Source organism: Apodemus sylvaticus, chromosome 7 (genome assembly GCF_947179515.1).
Source record: "Apodemus sylvaticus chromosome 7, mApoSyl1.1, whole genome shotgun sequence".
NCBI classification, from domain to species: domain Eukaryota; kingdom Metazoa; phylum Chordata; class Mammalia; order Rodentia; family Muridae; genus Apodemus; species Apodemus sylvaticus.
This window is the reverse complement of record NC_067478.1, coordinates 42124472-42138667: the sequence shown is the minus strand read 5'-3', so window position 1 is coordinate 42138667 and position 14196 is coordinate 42124472. Positions and strand designations below refer to the sequence as shown.

General features: G+C 36.3%; 1 protein-coding gene across 6 annotated transcripts in view; it reads left to right on the top strand.

The window, feature by feature from the left end:
* Positions 1 to 14196, top strand: part of Dop1a (DOP1 leucine zipper like protein A) — a 101582-nt gene that overhangs the window by 47343 nt on the left and 40043 nt on the right. For 4 of the 6 annotated variants that reach the window (XM_052187708.1, XM_052187705.1, XM_052187706.1 and 1 more), the window contains 7 exons: positions 361 to 470; positions 1478 to 1586; positions 2688 to 2808; positions 4567 to 4686; positions 7013 to 7127; positions 8113 to 8346; positions 13401 to 14022. In XM_052187708.1, coding sequence (XP_052043668.1) covers positions 361 to 470; positions 1478 to 1586; positions 2688 to 2808; positions 4567 to 4686; positions 7013 to 7127; positions 8113 to 8346; positions 13401 to 14022 — 1431 coding nt within the window. The remainder of the gene's footprint in view (positions 1 to 360; positions 471 to 1477; positions 1587 to 2687; positions 2809 to 4566; positions 4687 to 7012; positions 7128 to 8112; positions 8347 to 13400; positions 14023 to 14196) is intronic. The other 2 variants (XM_052187710.1, XM_052187707.1) reach the window with 1 other exon arrangement.

Below are 14196 nucleotides of genomic sequence, written 5' to 3'. Positions count from 1 at the left end.
GACACTGTGTGCACATAGACCACAGAGTATTACATGCACGTCATCTTCAACCTTTGTATGAGTGGTTTGCCTCACAGCCTCTTACTAGAGTGAAAGGTCACTTACTTTAGATATTATAAATTGTCAGTTTTTTCACTGTAAGACTTGGTGTAAGAAGATAATTCTGGAAGGATACTATTAGACTCATCTATTGAACTGGTTTCCCTTTATTAAACTATCTAAAATGGTCTCTCTTGCTGACAATGAATGGGCTACTAACTGGGTAAGTGTTTAGTGCTGTTTTTGAGATATTTTAGCATTTAGTGAACAACAGTGTTAAGACTTCCATTTTAATTACTTTTGTAATTTATTCCCATGGAGGTTTTGATAACAACGGTGCTGTCATAGGACCCAGGAGCACACGACACAGTAATCCTGAAGAACATGCCACTTACTATTTTACAACCTTTTCAAAAGAATTGTTAGTCCAGGTAACAGCTGTTTTCATTATTCTTTGCTTACCTCCCATTGAAAAAGCCTAAAACAAACTCCCACTTTAACTAAATTCATAATTGAAAAAGTTAAGACAAGACTCAAAAACATCCAAAGAATAACTGTAACACACATATGCAAAATGTGCTGTAACTGTACTGCAAAATGGTGATCATGGCTGGACTCCATAAGAAGATAGCTTTTTACCTGTCTGCCCTGTGAAAGTTGGGTTGCTTCAAAGACTGCCCAGGACCTAGATTTCCTATAAAACTTCAGGTAGTTTGACTTTTGCAGGGTACATATGGTAAGACTGCAACTCACAGAGAAAATTATCCTTTTATTTGCTAATGTATTTAAGATGCCTCAAAATATTCTAACAGGATCTATTAAGAAAACAAATGATTGTTCGAGCATTTTTCTGTATCTGTCTATTGGATTTTGAAATGTTGCTGTGTAGCACAGTTGACCTTGAACTCAGGACCTACCTACTTTAGCTTCTGAAGTGCTGGTATTGTGGGTGTGTACCACTATGGGTAGCTTGAAGCATTTTTAAATGAAGGAAATTGCACATTGAAATTTAAATAACTAAATTGCATACCAAATCCTTCGGTGATAAGATTACATAATTGAAATTTATGCTCAAAACAGAAATGTCCACATCTAGAGAGCCAACACTCAAAATCTCTATACACTTCTCTTGACTTCCCTTTTTTTCCCCAGTAAAAATTGATGATCCAGATTAATGATATGCACTTGTAGCCCCAGCACTCAGAGGACAAAAGCAGGAGGACGGGTTTGTCGTCAGCCCAGTCTTTATAGTGAGACCTTATCTCAAGAAAAAATAACAGACCAATAGTGAAAATAACTCAAGCACTGTGCTTTCTAAAAAGACAGCAATCAGAATAACACAGAGCATGTGAATCTGCATTTCAGATGGGTATAGTTAAAAATTGTATTAGAAATATTACTAGTTTCTAAATCACTAGTATGCTTTTCTTTTTTAAAGGCCATGGTGGGAATCTTACAAATGAATGGATTTGGAGAAGAAAGTACTCTCATGCAGGACCTAAAACCTTTTCGTATTTTAATCAGTTTATTGGACAAACCTGAACTAGGTAATGTTTGGTGCTGTTCCAAAACATAAGGTGACATACACTTTCGTATTGTTTCATAATAAAAGTAAGATGAAGACACTGGAAAAACTGCTGTATTTTGAAATGGGTTTTAAATACAAATTCTTAAGAGTTCCTTTACTGAAGTTACAGGTGTGCAGCTGGCATTTATGTCAGCATAAGATCTATGTTTTATACTGTGTTAGGCAACAAAGTCATTTTTAAAAAGATATCTCAGACTCTTAACCATTATTCTTTAGAATGGAAATATTTTTTATCTATCATAATTAATGTATAGTTCATACAATTTGAGAGCTGGAACAGAAATATGTGTTATATATTTCTTTCACAGTCTTCTTGATGCTGTCCTGTACTTTTCTTCATTGTATGTATATTATATATCATATCTACTAAAAAATTAACTGTAGTGCTTAACATAAATTAAGAAAAAATAATTTTTTGTTTTTTGCTCTTATAAAATATGTAAAATTCCTAACTATTAAAGTGTTTTGGCACATATACTATAAATCTACTCTTAAAAGTGAAATTTTTAAATATGAAAGTAGCAAGTGTGTGAAGAACTTCCAACAAGATCAATTTTTAGGGATTCTGTGATTATGATGAAGCTGAGAGGATTTTTTTAAATCATGGGAACTGTGAAGCAGGCAGATTTCTCCTTCTGAGTTGGAGAGTTAGTTAGCAACAGCGCGGTGTGGACAGTCACCCTTGAGCTGTGCACTGCATCTTGCAGCAGTTTCTCCGGGTTGTTCACACTGCCCCGTGAGTCTGATGTTCTCATTTGAGATGAGTAAACTAAGACTCAAAAACTAAAGCGCTTGTCAAAGGTAACAGAGACTGAATCAAATCAGTTTCCAAATTTTGTCACTTCTATTAATGTGACCCTCTACTTTAAATAGACATTAGTCCCGCTTGTACCATTAGACCATGCTTTAAACGAAGAATTCAGTTTAGCTTCCAGGGGAAAAGAATCTTTTCTTAAAGTACTTTCTTCAAAACATGTTTCAATTGGATCATTCTTCAGGTCATCATGATTTGCTAGTATTAAGTTATTTCTGCTTATAATTTGCTGAATATTAATTTTAGGACCTGTAATTCTAGAAGATGTTCTGATTGAGGTGTTTAGAACTTTGTATTCTCAGTGCAAAGCAGAATTGGATCTTCAGATGGAACCACCCTTCAGCAAGGACCACGCTCAGTTAAGCAGGTAGATTACTAGAAATTAAGCAAGATATAAAGATGGCCTTATTTATTAGTGCTTATGAAATGGACTCTACTATATGAATTCATATAATGAGATTATTAGTAATGGCTAGGGGTTTTACTCTAAAGTTTATATAATGATAAATAAAATTATTACTTTCATAGTAGGAAGTATCATAATTAATAGTACTCATTATTCAAAAATGTACTTTAAACAAGACAGTAATCATTACTTGATTACTTGATTGTTTCTTAATTATACCAGTTTTGGAAATTAATGTTGAATAGTTGGATTGACAAGATGGCTCAGAGGTTAAAGAAAGACACTTGGCCCCCTCCAAGCCTGACTCTTGATTTGTATCATCCACTGGATTCCTATAGTAGTGGGAGCAAAACCATTCCTGTAAATGGTCCTCTAATGTACACATGCTCGTCATGTCATGCACATGTCATTCACATACACAGAATAAGCAAGCACATGTACAAGTTAATCAGTGAAAACTGTTGATTGATAATTAATGTGAAAATAATAGTCCCCAAGAATTTACCTTATAAACAAACTCACAGCAGACTGACACATGTCATTTAATGAGACTTGGACTTGTTGACACATCTTTTCCTGTTCTGTGTTAGGTCACTTCTTTTCTAGTATTACTGGGATAGGACAAAGGTTCCAAGACCTCAATTGATTTTTGGCTTTGGTTTTAGTTTGTTTGGTTTTGGTTTGTTTGGTTTTTAACTGATTTTACCTTTCATTATTGACTCTTTGGTGGTGATTGGACAATACCCTTAACTTGCTTATAGCATATTTTTATGGATATAAAACATATCCATGTGATTTCTGATGATATATTTCTCACTTTTTGGTAGAAAAGTTGTTGTACTCTGTACTTGAGATGTTGTAATATCCTAGGGAGTATATTAGTTCTTTTTAATCCTCCCTGACAGCTGTGCTGACAGAGTCCATATAACACAGTCACTCTAGTCATAGAAAGGATAGGAGAAAAAAGGTAAGAAATAGGCTAAAGGGTAACCATTTGAAATAGTATCATTTGTTCCTGAGAATCTGCAGTGAGCAGTTTCAGTAAGTGTGCTTTACATTTTCTTGCTTGCTTGCTGTCGCTCAGATGGGACCTGGAGAGTCTACCACTGAGCTCCACACCCAGCACCTGATTGGTTTTCAAGTAAAGTTTTATCATTTGACTAGTCAAAAACTGGTCATAATTTACCCTTTGAAAGAAAATCCTGACTAGCATAGAAAAGTCGGCAAGATTCCACAGCAGGAAGGCTATTGAGAGCACATCACAATCCAGTGTATATGTGCCAACAGAAACAACAACAACAAAAAAAATGATGCCAAATTAACAGTATACTTAAAAGAGCCCTGAGGAAACTGGGCATCATGATTCTGGGTTGTAGTGACCCAGCGTCTGGCCTTGGGAGGCATAGGCAGGAGATTCTCAAGCACAACAGTTTTACATGTGACAGCAGCATGTCTCAAGAGGCAGAGGGAACCGTCCTTTCCTGGTCTCATGTGGGTTACTATGCAGGGAGTATGTTAAACAAATTCTGATTATCATTCTTGTGAATTATGCAAACTAAAGTTCTAAAAAGTAGTTCCATGTAATGTAACAAAGTGGTACTAGATTATGTCACCATATTCTAGCAGCTGTGTAGTAATCTGGACTGCCCTAATAACACTGCACTCTGTTTTGAAAAAAACATTAATATTTCTACTTGTTTGGTTTCTTTTCTTTTTTAGTAAATTAAGGGAAAACAAGAAAACAGCTGAGCTGATAAAAACTGCGAATCTTCTTTTTAATTCCTTTGAACCTTACTATATGTGGGATTACATCGCACGCTGGTTCGAAGAATGTTGTCGGTAGGTTAACTGCTTCATTTATTACAGTGTAATAACATCCAAAGCTAATGTTTAGCTTTTTAAAATGTTCTTTTATACATTTTACTCCTACTAAAAACTGTTAATTAACCATAATCTGAATTTACCTTGTCATCCAGGATATAAAAATCACTGGCCATATAATGTTAGAATTAGAAAAGAGGTTAGAAGCGATTATTCACTTAACAGTCCAAATGAAAGTGTTTATTTCTCTGGCCTGCAGCAGCCCCTCTGTTCTTGGCTGTGGAGAAGAAAGCAGCTTGCATCCGCACACTTTCCAGAAGTATTCCCACTTATTAATAGAACTACTGTGTGTTGTCACAGACTTAGAAGCATCCCATATTGTCACCTATGAGCAATAATAAATACCTCACACCTTAGGGCAGAAAGCTTAAAATATGGTCCAAAATCCCTAGGGTACTAGCGAAGACGAGTGACATCTCTATTTCAACTCTCAGCCCAGTTCTTTTTTTTTTTTTATTCGATATAATTTATTTACATTTCAAGTGATTTCCCCTTTTCTAGCCCCCCCACTCCCCGAAAGTCTCGTAGGCCCCCTTCTCTTCCCCTGTCCTCCCACCCACCCCTTCCCACTTCCCCGTTCTGGTTTTGCCGAATACTGCTTCACTGAGTCTTTCCAGAACCAGGGGCCACTCCTCCTTTCTTCTTGTACCTCATTTGATGTGTGGATTATGTTTTGGGTATTCCAGTTTTCTAGGTTAATAACCACTTATTAGTGAGTTCATACCATGATTCACCTTTTGAGTCTGGGTTACCTCACTTAGTATGATGTTCTCTAGCTCCATCCATTTGCCTAAGAATTTCATGAATTCATTGTTTCTAATGGCTGAATAGTACTCCATTGTGTAGATATACCACATTTTTTGCATCCACTCTTCTGTTGAGGGATACCTGGGTTCTTTCCGGCATCTGGCAATTATAAATAGGTCAGCCCAGTTCTTTTGCAACCAGTTAACTCCTAAAGCACAAGGAACATGGAGTCAAAAAGTAAGCTTACCCAATCTTGAGTCTAGATGTGGTTAGAACTGTAAATGTATGAATCCCTTTAATTATTCAGAGATTTACTTGCTTGTCTAGTTGGCAGATGTTTAGGGCCCTATTGAAAAGCATTGTTCTAGGCCCTGACCTCAGGGACTTTATACTAAAACAGGTAAGATACATATATGTCAGCCCCAGAAATAAATTAAAATTTGAAAATGCCTCATAGGTTAAGGTATAAGGATGGAGAAGATTTATGAGTATCTTTCCCACCTTGCTATACTCTGTGTTTTCTACACATATATCCACCCTTCTGTATTAAATATTCTATATTCACAACACACAACCATGCATTTTAAGCTAGCATAAACAGTATCTTGAGCATTCACCCCCGTTCATGCTGCTTAGCCTTCACTGTGTGATTCTCTATGTATCCTACCTCCTTTGTTCTTCTTGAATGGTCCTAAGAGCGGTCACTCACCTCACAGTAGCCTTCACTCCACAAACTACTCTTCAGAATCAGCTATCTCCATACTGTCCATTGGTTTTATGTAATTCTCTGCCTGTTTATGTTTCTTACTAGTCAAAGATTGTATAATTGTATCTTGAGACTGCAGGGCAGTGTTTGACCAAATATGATCAATATGGGTTAATAATCAGTGTTTCTTGGGTCTCATCTTGGGTCCAAAGAGCCTTCTTGTAAAACATGATGTTTGGTCTCAGACTTTGAAGGAGACTTATATTCCAGATATGAGGAGCATACATTGGTGTAACAGCAATCCAACAGAGCGCATTGTAAACCTCATTTTAGAAATCAAATTTAAAAAAAACAATATCAATGTCTACCAGGAGACACATCCACAGTGACACAGTGCAAATCTCAACAAGGGTGTTATATTCAGAACACTTGGAATCATGGGCTGAACAGCCAGGCGGTGGTGGCACACGCCTGTAATCCCAGCACTTGGAAGGCAGAGGCAGGCGGATTTCTGAGTTTGAGGCCAGCCTGCTCTACAGAGTGAGTTCCAGGACAGCCGGGGCTATGCAGAGAAACCCTGTCTTGAAAAACACAAAACAAACAAACAAAAAAAAGATATTCCATGGAATCATGGGCTGAGATTATTGGGACATCATTTTGAGAATTTTCCATGGCCGTGTGAAGCAATGTGGCCGTGTCCTAGAGCAGCAAGAATGAGCATTACTGTGTGTCCCAGTCATAACTTGACCCCTATTGTTAAGATGGTGAAGTAGTCACATGTTTTCCTATCATAACAGTGTGTTTAATAAAGTCAGATTTTTTCCTTTCTAGGAGGACACTGCACGCCAGACTTCAGGTTGGGCCTGGAGACAGTAGTGATTCATCTGAGTTACAACTGACTAATTTCTGCTTACTGGTGGACTTTTTGTTGGATATAGTCTCCTTGGTAAGACTATCTTGATAAAAAGAAAAACAAAGAATTTTAAGAGCATAGTTTATATATTTCATGATGAACACACATCTCATCAACAGATAAATTCCATCTTTAAAACTAAAAGTTTTTTCTTTAGCATAGCCTTTTTCCATAACATTTTCTAAATGTTTTTGTCTTCTTAGCATGTATATATAGAAAACATGGAATCTACTTCCTAACTGCATGTTGTACAATCTTATGTTTACTGGGTGGAATTCTAATGCTGAATTTTACTTGCTAACAATTCTTTCTATTATGTGAAGACAGTTGGAAATGTTTTCCTGTGTGTTTTCTCTCCTCAACTCTTTGCTTTCTCATTTTGAAGCCTACTAGAAGTATGAGGGTGCTGTGTCAGGTATGGTATTCAGCCTGTTTTTATTTTGACTGATTGTATTCACTTCCATTAGAATCTCAGTAATATAGCACATAAAACTGGGTTATTCCGTTATATATGCTTGATGTACTTGGATTGGGAATTTGTGGGTGGGGGGGTATGTGACGATGTTTTTCCCCATTTCTGTGCCTGTGGAGACCAGAGGTCAATATTGGGTGTATCGTCCCTAATCACTCTCCACATTATTTTTTGAGACAGGGTCCCTGAAGCTTGCCAATTAGACTAAAGTGGTTGATTATTGCCCTTCAGGAATCTGCCTAACTCCTTGTCCCCTAGCCCTTTTATCAGATGTACACCACCTCACCTGGCTTTAATGTGGGTGCTAGGGATCCGAACTTGGGTCTTCATGCTTGCATAGCAAGCACTTTATACACTAAGCTAACTCTACAGACCTAGGAATAGAGATTTTATAAGTCATCAGTATTAAAATGCCAATGAACTCTTTGAATTGAAAGCATGATACCCATAAAACATGAGCAAAAATATAGCCTTGTATAGATTAAAATAAAATAACTATGACTTTTATATTATACGTTAAAATTTTAAACTTTCTTTTATTTTCAGGAGACTTATATTGAAATCCAGACAGAACACCTGCCCCAGTTACTGCTCAGAATGATTTCTGCCTTGACAAGCCATCTCCAGACATTGCGCTTATCTGAGCTCACAGATTCTTTAAGACTCTGCTCAAAGATCCTTAGCAAGGTTCAGCCCCCGCTGTTGTCTGCTAGCACTGGAGGTGTGGTACAGTTTCCAAGTGGGCAGAACAGTACAGTCAAAGAATGGGAAGACAAAAAGGTAATTTCAGCTGGAGTTTTTGGTATCAGATGAGTTATGTTTTCCAGGGTAGAATATTTTTAAGTAAAGTCATTTGAATATCATTGAATCTTTCTAAGATCAAAGTGGTTGTGGTCATTGTATAGTTTGACTGCCTATGTTAGTATTTTGTGGCAGAAGAAAAATACATAGAAATTTTCAAAATTTAAAGTTTTACTTAGCCCAATATAACAAATGTATTATTATTTTACTATGTAATATATATAAAATTGATGTTAGGAAAACAACATCCTTCAGCTTTTTGTACTATCCTCAAAACATACTGAACATTTTATTATTTTTAGAGCATCTTTATACAACTTGAATTTTTATCAAGAATCCTTGATCTCTATTGGTTTTATAAAATTTATATATGAAAATTACAGTCATCCCTAAGTTGTTCCAAACATGCTTTGTTTAATAATAGCTATGTTATTCTTTTTATTTTAACTTTGAAACCTGAGTGACTAAACCACATTTGCTGCTTTGTAAGTATCCAGTAAACATATAGGCATCACCTATTTGTGTAAGAGGTTTATGTATAAAATTTTTTGATTCTTTCATTACACCAAAAAATTAGCATGATTTTCTTGAAATTTAGAACCTTTTTTTGTTTTTAAGTACCCATTTGTTCAATACTTTCTTTAAAATTTAGTAAAATTAAACTTTTTTTATATATAAACACATATCTGTAATATCTAATCTTGTATTATATAATTTTAATGTCTTGGACCATTGACACACTTTAATTCCAATGCAATTCTTATAGAAAAATCAGTGATTTAATTATTTTCGGATTACATTAAAATATCTAAGAAAGGCCAGAAGATAATGCAGTGAGTAAAAGCATTTGCCGTCAAGCTGATGCCCTGAGTTAAATCCTCAGAATCCACAGGATAGAAAGGAAGAACTGACTCACAGCATTGTGCTGTGACCTCCACATACACACACACACAAACCTATGTACACAGAAAATAACTGTAAAAATAAAAAAAAATAGATCTAGTAAAGTATGAACAAAGATACTCATTTGAATTACATATTAATTGCATTAAATATGGTCACATTGGCACTATGTAAATATAAGTATTCAAAAATTCTTGGGGAATCAGGGTTTTTTTTATTTACAATTGTGGGGCTGTATAATTGCCTCTTTTCATTAGATAACCTATTTTTCTGCCCTGCAAAATAAAACTTGAGGGTGTATGTACAACCTTTTCCAACAGCTGTTAATCCTGAAAGGTTTTTCTCATTCTATACAAATGTATCCTCGATAATGCAATGAAACTAGGAGCTTTTACTAAGTTTAGGTATATTTGGGTTATACTACATAAACCAAAAGCATTTTACTAATGCCTTCCAGCCCATCACGTACATATAATATATTCTGTCTCTATCATGTATAGGAAAGTTCTTTTGTTGTTGTCCTTACATTGTGCTTCAAGAGTTTTCTTAGAAATAAAACTAAAAGGCATTTAATTAATGTTACAGCTGAATAAGATTTATGGGAATTATACAAGACACACCATTTTTTCCAGTAACATGTTCAATATGTGAAAATTTACATAAATATCTGAAGGTCTTTATTGATGATCTTGAGGTATGATAAATGCTATAGGATTCAACTAAATGCAGCACAATTAAATAAAACGGTCTAAAAAATAATGACTTGTTAACCTCAACTATCCTCCCACATTTATCCATCTTCCATTCATGCCCTCCTCCTCTCTCCTGCTGCCAGCATGTATGTTTTCCCCTCACGTACAATGGTAAAATCTTGGACATATGAAAACTGATAATATTTTCAGGTTGAGGCTATTTTCTGTATTCTACTTTTTTTGAAATGTATGTGAAGAACTGCTGCTTCTAACAGTTGTAAGCCTAGTTTGGCCCCGTGGCACTTGGTACTTTTTATAATATTGCATTGAGTGTCTACTCAAATGTCCAAAATACCCTTTCTATTTTTAGAAAGAAATTTATCATAATGTAATTATATAGCCACATAATGCAGCCTAAACCATAACTATTATGCATGTATTTAATTAGATTTATAGATTAAATTTTATTACCTTAGTGTCATCTTTTTTATTAATACAAAAATAATTTCATAGGAATAAGCAATTGATAGTTTTATTATTTGAATAAGTCTTTTTTTGTAAAAAAAAAAAAAAAAGTACATCATTTTAGATGGTGAATAGTCTTTCAAAAGAGAAAGGAAATAAGCCTAAATTTGATAATAAAAGTTGATAAGCAAATAAGTTCAGTTGCTAGCTTCTAGACGTTGGCACCATCCTATGAAAATTTGTGCTGTGCATAGTAATGCTGTGGTCACTAGAAATCACCATCTCCATGCTCCTCACTAACCAGTCAGCTCTACTGCTGCAACCTTGGGCAAGTTTATTCTAACCTCCCCAAACTTCAGTTTTCTGTCTTTGAACATAGAAACGTCTTTGTTCATTCAGTATCTTTTAGGAGCTGCTGTACCGTCTTTGCACTTTTCACCCCTTTCTTTCAAGCTAAGAGACACATTAAACAAGGGTTTACACATTGAATTACAGTTGAGTTAATATGTATAGTTATTAGTGTGGGGACAAATTCAGGGTAGGAATGCAGGATGGAGAGTCAGAGGGTGACTTGGCCTAGCTGGGAGTCAGTGACTGTTTTCTCAGAAATATCTGAGTGGAACCCTAGAGGAGTTGTTGGGGTGGAGAAGCACACACGTGCCAGGAGGGAACACTGGCCAAGGCCTAAGGCAGAAAAGAGCTGCATGTACTTGATGATGCAGTTAAGAGAGGCAGGGGCCAGGTTAACAGAGCCTTGTCTGCTATACTAAGGCTTTTATTCTTTGTCTTAGGAGGAATGGGAAGACAAAGAAGGGGAAAAAGGCAAGTGCCAAAATAAGATACATGTTTTAGAAACTTACTCTGGCTGCAGTGTGGAATATGGATCTGAGAAACAAAAATGGATATGGGGAGACCTGCAGTAGTGCAGGTGAGAGGGGGGTTAAGCCGGGCTAACAGGATGTGGGTAAATGAAGAAATAACATTTAGGAACAAAACTTACATGACACTGTAATAAGATAGGTGAGAATGATCAGATCACTAACATTGTATGCTTACTGAGCACTAGGTACTGTGCCAGGTGCCTTCTATATTCTATCATGTAATCCTTAAACCATCTATCAAACAGAAATTTTTGGTACAGTAGTCCTTTTTATAAACACTCTCATTTCCATAATTTCAGTTGCCCATGAATAGTCAATGGTGGACCTATGTTAGTCTAGTAATAATTTGTAAGTCCTAAATTGTGTGGTGCTGTTGCTTGTAGCATAATGGAATCTTGTATTGTCCTGTTCAGCATGTAAAGCATCCCTTTATCTGGCATAGGTGATCTGATATCTATCCACCTCCTTTTCTTAGTTACCAGATGAACTCTGTGTGCTTGTTGAAGAACTCTTATGAAATAGCTATGTTAATACTATAGCAAAGTGCAGACATCATTCATCTCATTTCTCATCACACTATCACATCATCCTAAGAAAAATGACTGAGCTACAATAAGTTGTTTTGGAAAGTCCACATTCATGTTAGTCTTACTCTGCTGTAGAATTGTTGCATCTGATTACTATTGTTAATCTCTTCCTGTGCCTTATCATGGGTTTGTATATATAGAAAAAAGTCAGTTATGAAGTTTTCAGTAGTAACCACAGCTTTAGGCACCTGCTAGAAGTCTTAGGATATGTCCCTTGCAGATAAGGGGTCACTGCTGTGTACATATTAGGAAGTCTGGAGACTACCAAGTTCATGGCACAAACCTAGCTGACTTAAAACTCACACTCTTAGCCACCAGACTGATGTGGATGTAAGTCAAGTTGAAAAGCTCGATGCCCCAGTATAGGTGAATACCATGACAGGGAAGCGGGAGTGGGTGAGTTGGCAAGCAGGGGGAATGGTCGATGGGATAGGGTGCTTTCAGAGGGGAAACCAGAAAGAGGATAACATTTGAAATGTAAATAAAGAAAATATCTAATTAAAAGAAAAGAAAAGGAAGGAGTTGAAAAATACCAACAGTGACTTTAGGTTTCCATCTTCTTGGTTTTAATAAATGGTGGTATTATTCACTAAAGCAGGAAATACTGGGCCAAACCTAGCTTTAAGTAGAAGAATACTTAGCTCATGTATTAATAAGAAAACATTTTATGATCTTACTCAAATTATCCTCTATCCTAGTAACCAAACATATGATATGCACAACTTAATTTAAATAAAACCAGACAGTACTTAATTCCATCTCTACTCCAGGAATGGTCTTTTGTCTGTATTACCATGGTCTCTTTCTAGATTTTTGTTCCTACTGGTCCTACTACCTAATCTATGATCCAAACATAATATGAGCTGAGTAACTGTTCACTAAAGAAATGTAGATGTAAGGGTATATAATTACATGTGACATGCTTCAACAGAGACACTCATTCATCTGGCCCCAAACATATCCTCTATTAGATTTTATTTCTAATACTTACAGTGCAAGATTTTTAATCTTGTATTCTTCATTCTTTACATTGTTTAGACATTAAGGAAGCTTCTTTCATGAAGAAGATGAAATAGTCATTCGAAACAAGAGTATAGATCCTAAACATTTATACATCTATATATTTTTACCTCAGAAACCTAGCAAGCATGGTGATACATGCCTCTACTGATACTTATTTGAGACAGGAGAGTTTTAGTTAGAATTGAGCCTGGGTAAGTGAAAAGACCTTATCTGAAAAATCAAGTCATTAAATAAAGCCAGACTTATTTTATGATAGAGTGAATAAGTACTTTGTGAATGAGTTTATTTGAATATATTCATTGGAACCCTATTACTGTTTGCTATTGATTATCAGCAAAATATTAATCAATGTAGGAACTCCTTTGATCTCATTGTAAACTTGAGCTATATGTATGGAGTCTACAACTTTCTTTGAAAGGGTCATCCTTTCTAGTTCTTAGTATCTATGTTCCTACTCAGCCATTTGCTTTGTTTGAAATCAGCAGGTAGCATCAGTTTCTATGGAAAATCCGACTGAAGTATTTGAAGATGGAGAAAACCCACCAAGTAGCCGATCATCAGAAAGTGGTTTCACTGAGTTTATACAGTATCAAGCAGACCGAACTGATGATCTTGATAGAGAGCTGAATGGACAGGGGACAGCTACCATCCCAATTGGCAGCACGTCCTCGGAGACAGAAACAGCATCCACAGTGGGTTCTGAGGAAACCGTCATCCAGCCGCCTTCCACCCTCACTCAGGGGGCAGCAGGCCGAAGCGGGAAGGCAGTACAGAAGACTGCAATGCAGTGCTGCTTGGAGTATGTCCAGCAGTTTCTTTCCAGACTTATCAACCTCTACGTCATTCACAGTGACTCCTTTCCTCAAGCTTTGGCTGCAGATCATCAGGGAGATCTCAGTCAAATACAAAGAGAAACTTCAAAATGGGACAGGGAGTCCCAAGGGGATGCAAAAGAAAGAAACATACATACACCAAAAACATCAAAAGAATACCTTTCTGCCTTCCTTGCTGCCTGTCAGCTCTTCTTAGAGTGCTCAAGTTTCCCAGTCTACATTGCAGAAGGAAACCATACATCAGAGTCACATTCTGAGAAACCTGACACTGGTAGTTTGTTTCTGCTCTTTTTATGCAGCATGTATATATGTGTCTTTGTGCTATTTATAAATTTCAATATTTTATGCTGTGTGTGTGTGTGTGTGTGTGTGTGTGTGTGTGTGTGTGTGTGTGTGTTTCTCCTTCCACCATTTAGGTTCCAGGGATTGTACTCAGGTTTTCAGG